This window comes from Uloborus diversus, chromosome 6 (genome assembly GCF_026930045.1).
Source record: "Uloborus diversus isolate 005 chromosome 6, Udiv.v.3.1, whole genome shotgun sequence".
NCBI lineage: Eukaryota > Metazoa > Arthropoda > Arachnida > Araneae > Uloboridae > Uloborus > Uloborus diversus.
This window is the reverse complement of record NC_072736.1, coordinates 75,727,041-75,746,687: the sequence shown is the minus strand read 5'-3', so window position 1 is coordinate 75,746,687 and position 19,647 is coordinate 75,727,041. Positions and strand designations below refer to the sequence as shown.

At 34.1% G+C, this 19,647-nt stretch overlaps 1 protein-coding gene across 1 annotated transcript; it reads left to right on the top strand.

Moving 5' to 3' along the window:
• Positions 1-2,958: 2,958 nt before the first annotated feature.
• LOC129224674 (homeobox protein HMX3-like) lies at positions 2,959-19,238 on the top strand. Its single transcript, XM_054859220.1, has 3 exons — positions 2,959-3,168; positions 15,608-15,780; positions 18,758-19,238. The coding sequence occupies exons 1-3, from the start codon at positions 2,964-2,966 to the stop codon at positions 18,989-18,991; spliced, it is 612 nt and encodes a 203-aa protein (XP_054715195.1). The 5' UTR covers positions 2,959-2,963; the 3' UTR covers positions 18,992-19,238.
• Positions 19,239-19,647: the final 409 nt, after the last annotated feature.

Sequence of the window (19,647 nt, the reverse complement as noted above, 5' to 3'; positions counted from 1 at the left end):
CGCTGCATTTTGTGTAAAATTTGGTCCAGACGCACGTATACTAGGGTAAGCCGAAAAAAGGAAATTTTTGGTAAGCAACTTATGAAAAAAAAGTTGTGTGTTGACATCCTAAACATGGTAAAAATAATTAAAAAAAATTAATATTTATGTCTTCAGATCACGCATTGGCAGCAAAGTTTTTAAAAAAAGTAAACAAAATGTCAATTTTCGATTTTTTTTTAAATCCAAATGATCAAAATTTTTGTTCTAATACCGTATAAATGCTTCATTTTAATAGGCTTTTAATATATCTTTGAAAATATTTACATCCTTTTACAGTTTTTAGTTCGCGCATAAGCCGCAAAGTTACGTGAAATCAACCAAAAATTGACGTGGCACCCACCAGATGGGTGTTACTCGGGGCAGACCGACCCCTTTCAAGAAAGGATTTTCGACTTAGCAAAAAAAGCTTTTTTTTTCCTCAAGTTACAGGTTTTAAAAATTGAAAGCACACGATTCGATCAACATCTATTTGTTAAACATTAAAAAAGAGCAAATTAATCCTTTTTATTTTTTTTTAAATTAAATTTTTAAGTTGCTTTTAAGTAGCTCACTTTTAAAATCGCAATTATTGGAAAATTTGATTTTCAAATCGATTTTCTAACATTGTACGCATCTTAGATTTACAATAAAATGCGACGCAAAAATTATTTTAAAAGGAATTAATATTTCAATCTCTGTTTAGGGGTTTCTTCCCCTTCCCATAAGGGAAGAAAATTAATAAATAAATAAACCGAAGATGGAGTCGGAATCGGCCATTTTCCTTCCGTCTCCGCAGCCCTGGCTGGGGCTACTGGCAGCACCACCACACTAGAGTCACTCTAGACCACACTAGAGTCACTATCACACCACCATACTAGAGTCACACTAGAGTCACACTGACTCTAGTGTGGTGGTGCTTGTAGTCGAAGATCCGGCTGCAAAATTCTGCACTCATCGAGTATAAAGTCAAAATCAAATTTTTATGGGGTTCATCAGTCACCACTTCACGGCCTTACGAAAGGCCTCGTGCCTTTTTTCTACGTGCGAATAGGACAGACACTCAGTCCCAGACGCCTGTTGAAACATCGAACGTTTCGGAAGGAAACTCCAAGCAAAATTTGATCTCTTTGCGTTGCTCTGAGGAACTTTCGTCGTGTCACGCACCACCGTATAGGGGTTACTATTAAAGCTGATGGCTTGCCTCGGAAAGCTGGGAGGCAACTGACCTGCGTTGCGCTGTAAAGCCAACAACAGCCGCAGCCGTCGCTGTCAAGCGGAGCGAGCTGCAGGGTGCACATGCGTCAGTATAATGTGAGGGTCATTACTTCCGGATCGCACCATGTATTGCTGTTGTAAGGCAACGACTTTTTGTAACAATGGGTTTTTATTTAAACACTTAATGGGGAAATCACGTGAAATTTACTGTTTTCCATCATAACTGTTTTAAATTAAGATTTCGAAATAAATTATAGCCTATGTTGCTCCCTGATAATGTAGCTATCTATGGCGAAAAAATGGTTAAAATCGGTCTAGTAGTTTTGAAGTTTACCCCGGATATCCTTACATACAGAAGTAGCCATTTATGTATATAGATTAGAAAGAATGAAAACTCCTCTCTTTAATGGCTTGGGTGGCTTGATTTTCTCTGATATTGTTTGATACCTGCTCTTCCACTAGATGCCCAGGTTGTTTTGTGAACGATCTTTTAATTTCCTTTTTAGAGTTTATATACTTAAGTCAAAATGGGCTGATGCCAATGCCACTCTCTAAGACATTTCTCCGGAATGAATTGAATCTGGACACAGTTGTAATTTTTCCTCGTAATAATCCGCATATTTCCTTTCAAAGAGTTCTCTTTTACTTTCGGACCAATTTTATCCCCAGATCTGCAAACAAACGTGTATAAATAGTAACTAACCTCTTTATTTTAAAAGATTACAAACCTTACTTAACATAATTTAGTGATGAAACGTGGTCCGGGACTGCTGGAACGCTGAGTTCAAGTAGCCCCATTTTAAGGCAAAATCGCTTAAAGATTATCTAGCTGCTAATAAATGAAATTTTGTATCGTTAGCCGCCGCAAAAAGGAGAACAATCGGCTACTTTTTACGCAATCTTGCGGTGCTATTTTAAAGAAATTATCCTCCTCATACAAGCTGTTAAGCAAAGCAAGTAGGTGTGAAAGAAAAAATGAACATTTTTTATTTTGGCTGAAGTTTTTTCATAAAATGAAAACAAAACTTTCGTAAAAACTTTGACTTAAAAGTACAGTATAGAGACAACTTTGGGTAGAAAACACTAAATTATTTGGGACCGAATAAAAACTTCCAGATGAAGGAATGTTCTAGTTATAAGGCTTCGAGCTATCGAGAGTCGACTGTTAGTTGCGGTATGCAGCTTAATCTTTCACAGTAATATATTATATAAGGTAGTAAATATACGATAACCATACAATGAATCAATCGAAGATCAGTGCCGGATCTTCGATTTTTCTGAACCTAGGCAAATCTTGAAAATGACGCCCTGACCCATCTTCCTTCAAATTTTTATATCGAATTTCAACGAAAAGAAACACAGAAATAGGGTGAATTTGCCGCCTCTCAGAAGTTGCGGCCCGGGATAAGGGCCTCGGCTTGCTACCCCCTAGTGTGATACATAATGTATTTCTTTCCTTCGAATGAGGAAATTAAATGCATTTTTATGTTCATAGTTGTAACTATTGGTTATCGTTTAAAAAAAAAAAGAATTACAACTTTCATCCAATGATGAAAATGTTTCCTTTTGACTCCGCCCAGAGGACTTAAGCAACCAATGGCCTGCATCCCCATCCAATCCCCAAGTCATTGATGACAGCTCTGATGCAGATTCCTCAGAGCTGGGTGAGGGTTCTTCTTCCTCTGATAGGATGGATGATCCCTCAGATTCAGCGCTGGAGGCATGGGATGAAGATGAGTATCCCTTCTAAACCTGGTTTCCGTTTTTCCATCGAAGCTTTGCTGGCTCGTGAAGAAAATTATGTTCCATCGCAACGCCTCAAAGTACCTGTCACTACGATTCCGACTGTCACGCGGTACCAGCAAACGTTACCGACCGAGCCTTTTCAAGCATTCACTCCATGGTATCTATTTCGTTTTCCATTCGCATACGGTAAGTGTTAGCTCCATCTTTTTTTAATTAATTAATTTAATCAGTCAACAAGTAACTAAAATTAAAATTTTTAAAAAATACCGACTTGGTCGCAAAAGTAGAATTAAGAGGGAAAATTGAAAATTCTTTTAAAAGCCATTGTACTTTTAAAAATCAATTGCAAGAAACAAATAATTGTTGACAAATAGAAACTGGCAGCAGATAAAGATTTTCAATCATTGCGTTTTAATTTCCTTGTCGGCCAACAATGAATTTGGTTACCAATCACGTGAATAAAGGCTTAGCCGTTATTAAAATCTGCTTTAAAAAAACGTTGTTATTCGACTTCTATGAAACATGGAAATTCCAAACATATTCTATCAGACGCGGAAAAAAATTCTCTTTATTTTAGTATTAAATTTTAAAATTTTTGACTATGTTTTTACTGCAAAAATCGTGGAAAACCTTTTAGAGGTTTTTAATTAATACTTTCATTAATTAATGTCATCCAAAAACGCAACTTATCTAAGAACACTCTCGATCAACTCTCTTTTCGAACAAAAAACGTTTTTCAAAATCGGTCCATCCGTTTAGGTGCTAGAGTGCCACTGACAGATACATAGACACGTCAAACTCATAACCCCCTTCCTTTGTGTGTCGGGGGTTAGAAATGAGCACAAGCTCTGTCTGAATTGTATCCATTTTGGATTATGCCCATTAACAAGAAGAGGTTATTTGAAGAACTAAAATAAATTCAAAGGGGCCCCTTTTGTCGAAAATTAAATTTGTCTGATAATTTTTGTCTGCGCGAAAAATTTCCAGATGAAGGCGATATCAGGAAACGAATGTAATAGAATTTATTTAGAATAGTAAGAATTCTTAAAATTATTGTAACTTGATGAAGATTTTTCTGGATGTGTTTCCGAGCTTATTAATTTATTTGATGTATCAGCTTAATCTAACGTTTTGTTTTATTTATTTATATTTTTTGTGTGTGCTTATTTTTCTTTAATCTTTGCTACAATAAAATATTTTTTAAAAAAATCGATATAATATTTACGAGGGCGATTCTTGAAAAAATGTCCCGTGATTAACGCTAAGTTTTTTTCCCCCCAGCTAATCAAAGCTTTTAAAAAATAATGCTGTTGGGGAATAATACATGCTTTAATATACTATCAAAGCATAACAGTTAATCCCATATTTAATTAATACTTACTTGAATGAAATAAAACACTCAGCGTTAAGCACGGGGCATTTTTTCCTGAACCGCCCACGAGACGTTCGGTTTTTCTGATTTACTTAAAATTCATGTATATTTGGCAGTTTTTATATACTGTTTATAGTGTAGCCAGTAGCCCATTTTAACCAGTAAAATAACTAGATAATTCAGCGGTTTCATGACATTTTCTTTTCTTTTCTTTTTTTTTTGCTTCACCTTCTTATTGTTGTCGTCAAATTCACCAACTTTGTGTCGCAACATCTTTTTAACCTTTTAGGCTACGTAGCGGCTGTCGAAGTGCAAATAGAGTCTCCAAAAACTTAGTGCATCACTTGTCGTTTTTAATCTTTTTGTTGTGACAAAAAATTTGAATGAGAATGCGGTGTTTCACATTGTTTTCTGAATTGTGAGAGTCTCGTGTGAAACTATTTCCACGCAGTTTAAACTTTTGAAAAGTTTAAGATTGTACGATTAGTATTTCTATGTTATCGAAGGCGATTGTACAAATTGTTTTGTTTAAGTGCTACATATATGTCACGAGATACCTTAAAATAAGAAAAACGTGCTACTCCTTTGTACCACTAGTTTTCATAACTAAAAATGCATTACCTCAATAATTTTCTATATTCTCTTGTAATGTATCGTTTTATACTTTTGAGAACTTTTATTTGACCTTTTTCAAATATCAGGAGGAAGATAGAAGTCGGCCCTACCGAAATTATAAAATAACTAAATTAAAAGACGGATGGAGTCACCTCAAAAAATTTAGGAATAATTTATTTCTGACTAATGTTAAGTCATTAAGAGGTTTGTTATATTTGCTTGTTTTTGTTTTTGATTCGTGAAGACTTGCACGTTTCTTGGTTGAAAACAAAATGTTTAAGGAAAACAGGGAGTTGCTTTAAAACATGTCCAAAATTTTGAAAAAACTGTGTTCAAAAGTTGAAAAATATATGCCATTCGAAGTTTTTGTGAACTTTTACTAAAGTTTAAAGGACAATGTTGTTACTCAAGTTTTTCTTTTTTTTTAATCAACGAAAAACTTGAGAAAATATAAAAAAATAAATGCAAAATTTAACTATTTTTATTCAGATTTCAGTCGTAATTAACTGAGCGCGACAGTGTTGGGACAGTATTTTTAACAAAAAAAAAAAAAAAAAAAAGTGGTGGCACAAAGTTAACGCAATCATGTGTACAACTTTGTAAACACTTTTTGAAAAAATTCTCCATCCTCTACCCTAGGCTATTTGTATTTTTCCAGCCACGGTATTACATTTCTTAGTTATATTGAGTAAAATTTCATCCCATTGTTTTAAATGATATGGAAGATATACACTATATGACCAAAAGTATTGGGACACTTTCAAAAATTCACATTTTTGAAGATTTCTCAAGAAATACGATATCAATTGCTTTGAAACTTTTGTCACATAAAAGTATGCTCCAGCTGTCATTTTGCAATAAAAATTATATCACCCTTGCTTTTCGGGGGTCAGTAACAAATTGAGGCTAGCAAAAATGTTTTTTTTTTTTTTTTTTTTGGTCATCATTCATCGTAAATAGCTGAGAATAAGCTGTAAATTTCATAAATTAGTTAGCTTATTATGTGCAATATTTTTTCATACTTTTGAGAAGGTATCAGACTGATATTCACGAAAATGTAATCATTTCTTTCAAAATTAGAAATTTTATTTGAAGGTTTTCGACTCATATCATGCAAAGCTTTTCATCAAAGCTTACGAAACTTTCAGAAAACTTGAGAGCATACAAGAGAAGCATAATATTAAAATTTGAAATTAAAATGTTTAAAATTTGGTAAAATATAGATATTTAAAACATTTTTTTCACTGCGCATACACGAAAGATAGCAATTTAAAACGTTCATAATCTAAAACTCAACTAACTTCTTCAACTAATAAAAAAATCCCAGTTCAATATCTTAGAAATTCAGAAAGTTATCAGCGATGTAATGATCCGAATTTCAATAATTTCTGGGTAGGCGACGAACCGTGAGGGGGCGTTCGCAAGTTTGTAACATTTGCTTTCAATCGTTCAGTGTGATTCATGATAAAAACAGCTTATTTGCTAACGATCCCTCGCGATTCGTAGTTATTCAAATTTGGCTCATTAGTTTGCTGATAACTTTCTAAATTTTTGAGATATTGAACTGGAATTTTTTTGAGTTCAGGAATCTAGTTGGGTATTAGATGATGAAAGTTATAAATTGCTACCTTTTGCACACGCTCAGTGATAAATTAATTGCTTTAAACGATCACATTTTATCAAATTTTCAACATTTTCATTTCAAATTTTAGTATTGTGCTTCTCTTGTATGCTGTCAAGTTTTCTGAAAGTTTCATAAGCTTTAATGAGAAACTTTGCGTGCTATGAGCCAAAAACCTTCAAATAAAATTTGTAGTTTTGAAAGAAATGCTTATATTTTCATGAATATCAGTGATACCTTCTCAAAAGTATGAAAAATGATTGTACATAGTAAGCTAACTAATTTCTGAAATTTACAGCTTATTCTGAGCTATTTACGATGAATGATGGCCAAAAAACATTTCTGTTTTCCTCAATTTGTTACTGACCCCCAAAACGCAAGTGTGATATAATTTTTACTCAAAATTGACAGCTGGAGCATACTTGTTATGTAACCTAAGTAACAAAGTAATTGGTCTTTTATATTTTTTGAGAAATCCTTAAAAATGTGAATTTTTGAAAGTGTCCCAATACTTTTGGTCATATAGTGTACTTAACAGAGCCGGCCTTAGACCGATTAAAGCAAAACAGCCCAATCGGGCTCCGCGCTGGTGGGGGCCTTACGCCAAAAGAAGAAAAAAAAAACATTTTTTTCCTTTGGATAAACACGAGAAAAAATGTATGAAAATAAAAAGTTCAAATTTAATATTTAACTGATGTTCAATCTGGGACCGGGGAGCTACTCTTAGTTCAATCAATGGGGTAAAGGAGGTTCCTGAAGCTTTCAGCTAATTTTAAATGTGCCATGAGCATCAGAAGTTACATTTAGCGAAACTTATTTCCGAAAATACTTGCATGAAATAAATTTCCGGAAAAAAGTTAAAGCAGCTGTTAAATTGAACATCTGAAATCAATGGCCATACCGACTCTCAAACGGTCAGGAGAGAGGAAAATAAGTAATGGGGCTTTAAAAAAAAGTTCATGATTATCGTCAATTATTACAGTGAGTGATAAAGTTAAAGCTCCTAACTATCGCATGGGCAAAGCGAAAAATGAGAATTTTAAATTAAGTTTATTTATTTATTTTATTTATTAATTTAATTACTTTTTAAGGGAAAAGAGCGAAAATTGTAAATATAAAGAAATCGGTACTGTCCCACAATCGAATGCGGGTTAAAACCTTCAATTTTAACCTGAACCCGTACAATTTTTCGGAAGTACAATTTTTCGGAAAAAAGTGCGTGTGTGATTAGGGATTACTATTTTCATCTAGGTCATATCTGCAGTTACTTGTTGTCTACTTTCTAATTTTGAAGGTTATTTTACTGAATGAAAAACTTCCTACGAAAGGACATCTGCATCAATGACAGTTAAATATTATAACGTTTGATTAGCTATAACACCAGTGATGTCCAACCTGTTTATAATCACTGGCCGAACCTCATATCAAAATGATTCTAATGGGCCAGAGCACATACAAAAATGTAAAAATATTTTATCCCCTAGATTTCAAAAAAAAAAAAACATGAACACGGAAACAAAATTGCTAACTGCGAATTTTATCATCGTTACTTGGTACTAATGATGGGTAAGTTTGAATATGCTTTTCAGAAACCGCGAGTCATACGTTGGTCACTACTGCTCTATAACACAACATATAAAAATTGTGTGTCCAGTGCTCTTTTATTGCTTTCATTTCAGAATAATACTTACAATATTTTCAGTAATGCTATGAGACCAAATAATATGATAAGAGTAAAATTTTTGTGAAACCAATCTAACAAGTAACTGAGTAAGAACTACAGGAAGTCTCTTTAGTACTGGAGCACCGTATCATCAAGATTGGGATCTGCCGTCACATCCCTCTCCTCGCAGTGAAAGGAGACTGTTAGATCATAGAACAGCCCTACTTTGAATATAAGTTACAACATCACAATAAATATGTTTTTAGACCTTCAACGTCGAAAATTTCTGAGCAATGGGACTTCAAAACATTTATCTCTCCAGCAAACTTTCAACATATAGCCAAAAATTTGGTTTTTAAAACTTCAAATGTCAACAAATTGTCTCCAAACTCTCTTTCATTCAACCTGATCGTTAGAGTTTCAAAAAGATTGCCTCAAATTGAGCCTAAAGTTTTCAATTGCAAAACGTTTCCAAAGGATATTCCATCCTTAAATTGGGAGATTTCTCTCTGCCCTAATATTTCTCAAGGTAGCCTGAAGTTGCTTTTTCAAAATTATAACTTCGATAAATTTCCAGGGAAGCGGCCCAGAACCCTTTAATCCCTTTCCTTAAGATCACCACTGATAGATTAAGCTTTAGCTGTTAGAAAATTCCGCGTGACACCACCCCTTTTCTTTCCTCAAAATAGACTAAAACGTCATCTTATCTTTCCACTGTCGTTATCAAAATGTCCCAAAATTGCATTTTTACACTTCAATATCGAAAAATTTCCAGCGGTTCATTGGATCCCCTAATGTCGTCACTGTGAGCTTATATTTGACTTCAGTTTTGAAATAATTCAGTCAAGTATCCTTTTTCCCTTTCCCCCAATTTTACCAAAAACTGCTGAAATTTGTTATTTGGCTCCAGTGTTTAAAATTCTTCCGGGTAGAGGACTTTGAACCTCTCTCACTTATAAAACTTCTCCAGACTAAAACTGGGGTTTTAAAACTTCAATTTATAAAAATTTTCCAGAGGAGGTCGCCCGACCTCCCAACTCTGTTCCATTGCGGACGTCACCGCAGACAGTCCAAAATTTCCTTTTTAGGTCTTGTATCCTTTGGGAAAAAACTTTTGTGTCAAAGCTCTATATTTCGAATCTAGAACTTCTCAGTGTTAAACGTATGTGACCTTTTTTGAAATTCACTTTCTTTCTATTTTTCTGTCTCAAATTGAATCAATTATTCTACAAAGGGCCCCATCAGAATTCTCCAATCGGGCCCCGCATTCGTTAAGGCCGACTCTGGTACTTAAAAATAATCAACAAGTTGACACTAAGTTGGCGCACTTGACAATAGTAACATAATATTACATTACAATTTTTTGAACTTTAGGAGCTAAAGATGAGCTATCAAAAAAAAAAAAACATTTTAAACAAAACTACACATGCATTGATCTTTTGCATTTTTCGCCCTCCGGTAACTAAGTAACTACACTGAATTCATTTTTTTCTTATTTTCTTAAAAAGTACAAGTGATTTTTTTTTTTTTTGTTCTCATATTTATTTCTACTTTTATTTATTTGTTTTTTTTTTCTTCTTTTTATAGTTTCTATTAATTTAATTCATTTTTATTTATTGTTTTTAAAACCTTTCATTAAATTGTTTTTATTATTATTTTACTATGTTCTATTATTATTTTTATTACTATTAAGTCGCTTGTTGTTTGCCTGTTCTGATGGGATCTTGAGACAGATTTTAAACAAACTTCTCGATGAGCTAAAGACTTGAAATTTTGAACATGGTTGAGAATCAGATGACAATGCAAGAAAATATGTTTAAAAATTTTCCAAAACGATCGAAGTTTGATTTTTTAGGCATAAAATTGAATATAAAAGCTCTTTATTATACGAAGGAAATACTGCATCATTTTATTTCTTTCATCATTGAAAATTTCGTAAAAAACTACCCCAGAGACTGCGTTGTCCGAATTATGTGTGACTGTTAGTTCACATTCGAGTAATTGTTTCTAAAAGGAAGTTATTTGAAGGCTATATTAAATTCAATGCAATAAATTGCAATGAATAATTATTGCCAACGTGATTTTTTTGTGTAACAATTGTATTGAATAATTTAGTGTAACAGTTGTACTGAATAATTACTTCCAACATTAATTATTAATGCAACAAAATAAGTGTCACCTATTTAAATTTATTAAAGTTGCTTTGTTTTTATTTTATTTGGTGAGGATAACTTTTCTTGGCGAGCATTACATGGAAGGTACTTTAATCAATAAGTACCAAATCATGCTTAAAACTGTATTGCAGGAAATTACGGTCCAAGGAGATAATTGGCAAAAAATAATTTAAATCAATGCGTGAAATTTGAAAGTGTAATACACCTACTATAGATTGGCGATCATTCAACGTAACTTATTGAACCAACAATCAAGGAATAGCAACAGTGTTACTATTCCTTACTCCATGGTTGCAACACGACAAAATGTAAGTAAAATGTTTGATTGAGGTGAAACATATCTCTTTTGTGATTGTCTAATGTCTATATGTATTTTTTTTTTTTAATGTTGGTTACAGTGTTAGATGTATGATACATATTTATATTTAAAATTAAGTATATTGTTACTTGCAGAGCGTTCTGCATAAAAATGTCAACAAACCAAATATTTTTCAGGTTGCAATGTTTTTTAGTGTTCGTTAATTTTATCAACTGTCCAAATTAACTGTACACTGTCATTGTCAATACAACAGTCCCTGTCATTGTCTCAGCTAAATGTTTAAAATTGATTGTAAATTTTCAGGATCACAATCTTAATATATAAAAATCTTCTGTGCGTACGTTTGTCACCATAAGACTTTTAAACGGCTGGACCGATTTTGATCAAATTTTTTGTATGTAATTAAGTTGTGGCAAGCATGGTTTTGAAGCACGATGGATCGAATCGGAAACGTCTTTGTTAATTAATTAATTTAAACATTGAATGGCAAAATCTCCCAAATTATTAATATTCATTTTAACCTATTGTTGAGAGAGAACTGAAATAAATATTTAACCTGTTGCCAAAGGACAATAAGAAAGCCAGCTCTGCTTTTTATAATGAAATTTTCTACTGTGATATGTCAACTGAGAATAGATAAAACGTAGAGAATGAGAGTGAAGCCCTCATTTCTTGAATGCAACGATTTTAGGTCCAGTGATATATTTTAAAGTAAAGTACTGCAAGGTTCACTCAAAACGTGTATTCTGTCGTCGTAGTTGAACCATGTGACTGGATCGGTGCTTTAGGTTTTCCTAACCAAATGATCAGAAAGTACCGCTAGCAACATTTGTTTCTCGGCTGAAATCCATCTGAGTTTTGGCACCAATGTCAAGAATACTTTTAAAATTATCTAACTAATCAGTAGATTATTAAAGGAAAAGATGATGGAATTTAAAGACGAAACAAATTTTATTTTCATCCAAATAAATTACAACAGGGTAGTTCTGTACACAAAAGATCAGTGCAGTGGAAGATCTTCATCTTTGGTGGAAAGAACAAATTAGGCAATATATGAATAAAAAGTTTTGGTTCGAAAGATCGGACCACTTATCGGTCAGAGTTACCTTCTCTCACTGATCGGCTGGATTACAGTAACGTGGTGGCTTATCGACTTTGGCTATAAAGAATAAAGTTGCGCAATCATTTGTTTACATTTTAAAGATACTGTTAAAGTAATTTATTGCATTTTTTGTTTATTTGGCGAAATATTTCAAATTGCAAAGAATTGTTTTTCGTTTTTAAAGAGTTTTTAGTCATTTTAGTTGAAGAATGTGTTTTTACCTTTATCATTTTTCTAAACGATATCCTTTCGATTGTTTTATTCTTTTTCATATGGGGGATGTTGCATTGGGATTTCCCGTTTGTTCTAGATGGGTAGTTAGATTTTTACACTTAATATCTGAGGATTTTTTTTATCTTTTGAGTATGGCTGAAAGAACAAACCATCAAGTACGAGAGAAAAAATAGTCAATAAAACAACTGCTCAGTGGGCATTAGATAAATCAAGTTGTAATAAATATACGAATTCTGACACCATAGCAGCTTAAAACATTTTTTTTTTTTTTACTTCTTTTTTTCAACAGAACGGTTCAAACACTTGATAGTTTACTGAAATTTTTTAACTTTTTAATTTATAAATTTTGAACAGAACAACGTCTGTCGGGTCCTTTAGTAATATATAAAAGGAAGAAAATAATTATTGAGGGACTTTTAAAACGGACTAAAAGCTATAAAATAATTTCTTTAAACCTCATGTAGATTTAAAGCTGCACACAGTTTCAGAACTTCTTACAGATTGTCCGGAAAATTTGTGATTGTGAAATTTTAATAGCTCTATCAAAATACTTGTAGGACAAGATGACATGTACTTCTTAACCGAAAGAAGTGTAATGAGTAGCTCTTTTATGAGAGCCCTTACACATTAGTTTATATTATTTGCTATGTAATAAAATTGTTAGTATAATTATAAATGCATCAATTATTACGTTTTTTGTTTAAAATCTTACATGTATTAAAATTCCTAATATATAACCTAGTAAACGAATGTCAAAATAAGGGTGGAAAAAAAACATGTAGTTTTGAAAATTGGTACACTAAAAGTCCTCGGTGTGTGTGTGGGGGGGGGGGTGCTCGCGCCACCATCTTGGATATTAGGTGCGTTTTTTCATTTTTTGTCTTTTATTTAAAATTTATTAACTTGAGAGCAAAATTGCCAGTTAGTGGACTGAAGAGCGTAAAATTATCATTTTTTAATGTAACTATAATGAGATATTTAATTTCAAAGTTCGTGAATTTTTGAAAAACTCTCCATTTTTTCCCTTTTTTCTATTTTTGAAGACTCCTCATAGATTGATTAGCTGTCATTCTTTCTTCTTTTTGATGTAAAATATAGTGCGAGTCATTATTGTGATTTGAATTTTTGAAATTGGAATGCAGGTGGTGGTGGAAGGGGGAGAGAAATGAAGAAAGACGGAAATATGAACAAGTGTTCTTTTCATTCTTTTTTTTTTTTTTTTTTCCTTTCCGCCATAGTCCAGCAAACGAAGACTCAAAAAGAGAGTGAAAAAACAACAACATATAGTTCTAAAAGTTGGTACACATGTACAGAAAGATCTCCTAACGAACATACTAAATGTCCCCGGAGGTAAGGGTTTTGCGGGGAGTTAGCTCCACTATCTTGGAATTCTGTTTTTACCGCTTATCTTGAATTCCGTTATTGCAGCTTTTGTCTCACATCTCAAAATCTTATTACTTGCGAGCAAAATCATCAGTTGTTAAATTAAAGAGCGTAAAACTGCCTTTAAAAATGAGTTTTTGTTTTTGTTATAGCTGTGATAGGTGTAGAGAAACTGTGTTTCAAAATTCGTGCATTTTTAAAAACTATCTATTTTTCTCTTTTTTCATTTTTGAAACTCCGCGAAAGGCATATTAATCACTTGTTTTTAAAAAATTGGACTCTGTTATGTCATTTACGTCAACTAAGGCCCAAATAGACCTTAACGCATGTAAGAAGTAAAACGTGCACCCTTGTGCAGTAAGGGTAAATGATAAAATTAATGATAAACTATCCAAACATGCACACAGAGCATCTTCTTCCTCAGATTGTTAAGGCGGTGAAATTTGGTGATAAACCGTTAAAGTTACTTTTTTAACCGTGGCGATTTATGCAAGCATTGATACAGTTTACACTTAATTTTCTGCAGCCGCATCTTGTGCCACATCCTTTTGTACATGAATAAAATACCGTGGAGAGAATGGTTAGGTGCAGGGCGACTTGAAGTTGTTATGGGTTTCCTCGATGTGCCGGCTTTTTTCCATCCCCAGAGATCAGGTGGAAGCAAGTTGCATTTAAAAGTGCCCATGCATTGAGTATAATTGAGTTCCTCAGACCTATTTATATATTATTCTTTGTATGTCCATGGGTACAAAGGCACCTGTCCGCGAGGTGAACGGGTTGTTGTACCCACGGACAAAAAAGATGGTTTTTAAGAAAAAATTTTTGAAGTTGAAAGCTTTGAGATTTTTACCTGACAAAAATTGCAAAATTAGACGATAAGTTGTAGATTCTGCCAGAAATTTTTTCCGATCGATTATCCTTTCCCAGAGACCTGCAAAAATTGAAAAGTAAATTTTGTCCCTGGGTACAGCAGCTTCCCCTACTTAAAACTTATGTTTTAAAGTAGTTCTTGGTATCATTTCAAGAATGAACTTCTTACTTTTCAGTGCAATTTACATCTATTTTAATGCAGTATTTCTTTTTCTCTTTCTCAGTTTCGTTTCCAAAAAAAAAAATTGATTATTTCTTTCTATCTCTCTCTCTTTCATTTTCACTTTTTATTTTTCTATCTCTCTCTCTCTTTCTATTTCTCTTTTCCCGTGGTTTGTTACCTTGAAATTCAAAGGTCGATTTTAATTATCGATTCCACGTGTAAATTGTTCACACATACATGAGATTAACTGATAAAATATTTTAGCTTTTCATGCTCAAAATTTTTATTTTCATTAATTTTATAGTTTTCCACTGCATTTTTTTCTTTTCCGAAATCAGTTATCTATCTCAAGAAATTCGACAATTTTAAGGTAGTCAGAAAACTTATCAGTGACGAAATCAGAAGCAAAACCAAATCATGCGATCAAGGCCGTGACCAAAAATCATTGGATAGCCTACTGCTACACTTCAGAGGCTTCAGAGCTCGACGTCGCGGAATCCCTATCGAGCACATGCGGAGTGCGTGTTCGTAGAATCCGTGGGTCCGAAATTCCTGAGGTCGATCGTTGGCAATTACCTTGGATGCAGGTTGCTGGAAATTTTCTCTCCCTTTCAGTGCTAGGCCAAAAGAGTAAAGATTTGCATTTAAACCCGATAAAACAATTAAACTGATTGGTACTGGCAGACCCAATGAGAGGCCATGTCAGCCTAATCGGAAACTAGGGGCCCGGGCCTTGGGAGGGGGAGGGTGACACCGACTCAAAAAAAAGGAAGAAAGAAAGAAACAAAAAAGGGGGGGGGGAAGAAAAAAAGGGGGGACTGCGAATGAGAGAAAACGTAAAGGTTAAGTAAAATTTACTCTTTTGGTATTTACTGTTGTGGCACTTAAAATAGAATCAATTGTTTTCTAGTAAGCCATTTTCTCCTCCCCCCCTTTTTTTTCTTTTCTTCCTTTTTTTGGGGGGGGGGGGTGGGAGGGAGTCCGGCGACATAATTGACAAGGGGCCTGCCTTGGCCTTGGCTCTCTGCGGCCCTGGGTACAGGGCTCGTTCCATGCTGAAGCGAAGTTTTCCATTAAAATACTCACTATGTGAATATTTGTTCGTCTAGGTTCTGATCTGAGATGTTTCACTTTTCCGACTCTTCGTAAAGTGAAGCGAGTTCGAACCGCCTTCACTGCCAGTCAGCTCATGAAATTGGAAGAAGCTTTTGACAAGAACCACTATGTCACGGGCAGTGAGAGGAGGCAGCTTGCACTCAGTCTTTGTCTCACAGAAACTCAAGTAAGTCACTTCAATAATTAACCTTTTCCAGCGACCAGATCTCTTGAAGGAGCGCCTCCTCCAACTAAAGGCGCCCCAATAGGTTGTCACGGAAGATCACTGTGACCTTCCAAAAATTTCCTTATTCGGCAAATTTTGACTGAAGATTCGGCAAATTTTGGCGTTTTATTCGACAAATTTATCATTCGGAGAAATTTAGAATTCCATTCGGCAAATTAAAATTAAAACTTCAGTTCGGGATGCCCCTACTTTCAACAATTAAAATGTGATGGAAAAGAAGTTCTCTGCCCTAAAAATCAATACCAACTTGTTCTTCATGAAGCGATCAACCTACTCACAGCTAACTTCTTTACTAACTCCTATAAAAGCTGAAAATGCCGTTTTATCCGTTTCAGTTCATAAATTGCACTGGTTACCAAAGAAAAAAAGTCCGATGAGGGCACAATGCACTTTTCTTGTGCATTTCAACACTTTTTTTTTGTGTACAAAACCGATGTTTTTCAACTCTTCAAGAAAAGGCGTGCATGTAGTCATGTACGCTTGTAAGAAGTAGTAATACTTCCTAAATACACAAATTTCTTAGACAGTCTCCTACACGTATAAAAATATAGTAATCATAGCTCACATTCAAATGTAGAGAAATGTAATGTTTTTGTTAGCGTTTGATATGAATTTGTAACTACAAAAACTAAACGAATCATGTAAAACAAACAAATATTCAATATGATAGTGCAATTAAGAGTGAGCGGAAAATTATTTAAAACTAGAAAGTTATTCGTCAAGGTACGACGGGTGAAAATTGCTTCTACATTTGAACGAAGCCATTGCATGTTTGGTGATATTTTGATGATTGAAATTGTAACCCTAACTTCAGTGGATTAACCCTAAACTCCAGTAGGTAGCGTTCTCTGTTGATCATTTTTTTGTTTCTTCATTCCCCTCATATGACACAGTCTTACCAGTAAAACAGTTAAGTTTCTGGATCGAGTTCAGCCATGTCACGATAAAGCCTTTCCCTGCATGTTAAACATTACCAAAACATATTTTCAAATTATCATGCCGTGGCGTGAGTTGAAACACGCGGGTTACTCGATCATCGGCTATTATACAGGGTGTTCCGTTCTAACCTGCAAGACCTTTACTATCGCAACCGTTAGTCCTAGGTGTATGCTTCCAATTGCAAAAATGTTCAAAATCAGATGCAGAGTTAAGATATTGAAAGTTTGAAAATAAAAGTGAGTTAAAAAATACAAAATTTAACTTTTTATACGCGCCCCAGGTCCCCTGACTTATATCTAGGGAAATAATCTCCATTGAAAGATATTTCTAACAAAAAAAAAAAAAAAAACTTGACATTTGTGCGACCAAAACTCAGGGGGTATTCCAGTTTAAAGTTTTAAGAGACCATACAAAAGATGAGATTGGAATTTACCGCCCTTTCAAAAGAATGACAGGTCGTCAAAGTAAGAAAAACAAGGTATTTTTATTTTTTACCGCTATTCAAAAATAAATGCAAATGTTATGCCGTGATACGCAAAAGCACACGACAAAACCTCGAACAGTTTGGAAAACCAAACTCTATGCACAAGCGTTATATTTTCCTCTAAAAGGCGTTATTGATGGCGAGTGAAAAGTGGTTTAAGTCGAAAAACGCTGCGTTTCATATCTCGGCGAATATTAGTCGTACTAATTTCTAACTTTTTGTGTCGGAATTGTTTTTTCAATGGAAATTATTTCCCTAAATATAAGTTTGGGGACATAAAGCCCGCAAAAAAAGTTAAATTTTTTATTTTTTGACTTATTTTTCTTTTGATTTCAAACTTTCAATATCTTAACCTTACATCTGATTTTGAAAATTTTTGAAGTTAGAAATATACATCTAGGACTAACGGTTGCGAAAATAAAGGTCTTGCAGGTTAAAACGAAACACCCTGTATATAATAAGAGGATTATTACACATCTAATTGCTGCCAACCTTCCATCTCCAAATTAGCCGAAATCTCCATGTTTGCTGAAACATAACGATATAACCGAGTGCAACGTGCGGCTCTGGTTTGTTGAGCTATAATCTTGACAATGCTTACCAGTTTTAGGGAAGTTGAATAAAGGGAGGGGGGCAGTGAAAAATAAACGTGTTATTGACGCAGATTTGAGTTGGAATATTTTTGCAAAACTTCTATGAAAATTTACCAACAGCGTCTATTAGGCCTCCTTCACACGAGGCATTTTAGTTGGACCAACTTTCGAACTGCCGAATATATCGGGATGTAGGTAACCAGGTAGAAAGAGTAGGAATCGCCCAACTTCCTTCACTCGACAGTCAACTCATCAGGTGCACCAAGACCAAGTGCCGTTACCGTTCTCATCCCAATTGGTTGAATCAACTTCTTAGTTGATTTAACTCATCAAGATATTGTCAAACGTTCGCTCTACGCTCTACACGTCAATGAACTAGTTGAGTCAACTCGGTTCAGTTTTAACAGCGTCGTGGAGCAGCTGTTCCAATGGATTCGACTTGTTGGAAGAAACGTTGGTTCATCTAAGTTGCCTCGTGTGAAGACCATATCCTGATCAACGCACGTCCTGCAGGTCTGTGGACCTGGGCACCACAATTTCAGGGCTACCAAAATCAGGTGAATTTCTCTCCTTTTCCACTTTCTTGGAAACATATTACTTTGCAAATGTACGGGTTTTCTTGTGGGGGTACCAAATTTTTACAAGACCTGGGCATCTCTATATATGGCTTAATCGGGCCTTAGTGAAGACAATGAAAAACACCAGTCACCTAGTTTACGGGATTTTTTTTTTTTTTTTTTTTGAAAAGTTGATTCAACTAACCGTCTCGTGTGTAGGAGGCCTAAACCTTCTTGTTACCAAAACAGAGGTAACCATTGTCCAAGTCGTAGACTTAACTTAACTATACTACACTTGCATTTGTTTGTTAAGATGAAATAAGTTTTATCTTTCCTCTCTATAGGTCAAAGTGTGGTTCCAAAACAGGCGGACCAAGCGAAAGCGACAGGTCCTTGAAGAACGGGAGTCTTCAGAAAACGATTCCACGAAGGTCATCAAGAACTACTCTCCGGCAGGGTTTTTAGGGCAGAGTTTTTCACCTGTTCAATGTCGACAGAATGAGAACAGCGTGGACAGCGGTGACTCCAATTCTGAGATTGAAGTTGAAGACTCGAATACAAACTTTGCTTTACTTTGAATCTCAAAAAAAAAAAAAAAAAAAAATTACTTGTACTATATGAAGCTGTTCCTAAGCCCGAATTTGTCATTAATTTTGAATAATTTACTATATAACAAGATCACTGCAGTTTTTAAATTTGCTTTGTTTTAAGGTTGAAAAAAGAAAAAAAAACTAATAAATCTTATTGAATCAAATGAAGATATTATAATTCCAAACTTGAATTTTTTCCTTGTCATGAATTATTGGTATAGGCAGAAAATATGTGTTACCGAGTCAAATAAAGGCATTTTTAATGTGCGCTTCTGATTTTTGAGTCTAATACAAAATTATATTATATTCTTCGAATTAAAGGTAAAATTATTTAAATCTGGACCTTTTTACTACTTCAGATCCTCAAATAAGAAAAGGACATTAGACTTTGATTTAAGATGAAGTAATTTGAAGCCTAATCTCTACATGGTAGGGGAATGTGGGGTGAAGTGAAATGGTTAAGATGACAGAGTTTTTTCAAAATGAACAAATCGGAAATTTGTTTTGAAAATTACAATAAACAAAGAAAGAACATTGTATTTTATAATAAAACTTACGTTGAAACAGTATTTTTTATTTTTAGCAGCTGATTTGAGTCTTCAAAAAAAAGTGGAAATTTTTCATTTTCTTTTTTTCATGGAGCA

Excerpts from the sequence above, each read along its gene's own strand:
- LOC129224674 (XM_054859220.1), top strand. The coding sequence starts at position 2,964 with ATGAAGATGAGTATCCCTTCTAAACCTGGTTTCCGTTTTTCCATCGAA. Across the intron at positions 3,169-15,607 it reads TCGTTTTCCATTCGCATACG|GTTCTGATCTGAGATGTTTC; the intron begins GTAAGTGTTAGC and ends TTGTTCGTCTAG. Across the intron at positions 15,781-18,757 it reads TTTGTCTCACAGAAACTCAA|GTCAAAGTGTGGTTCCAAAA; the intron begins GTAAGTCACTTC and ends TCCTCTCTATAG.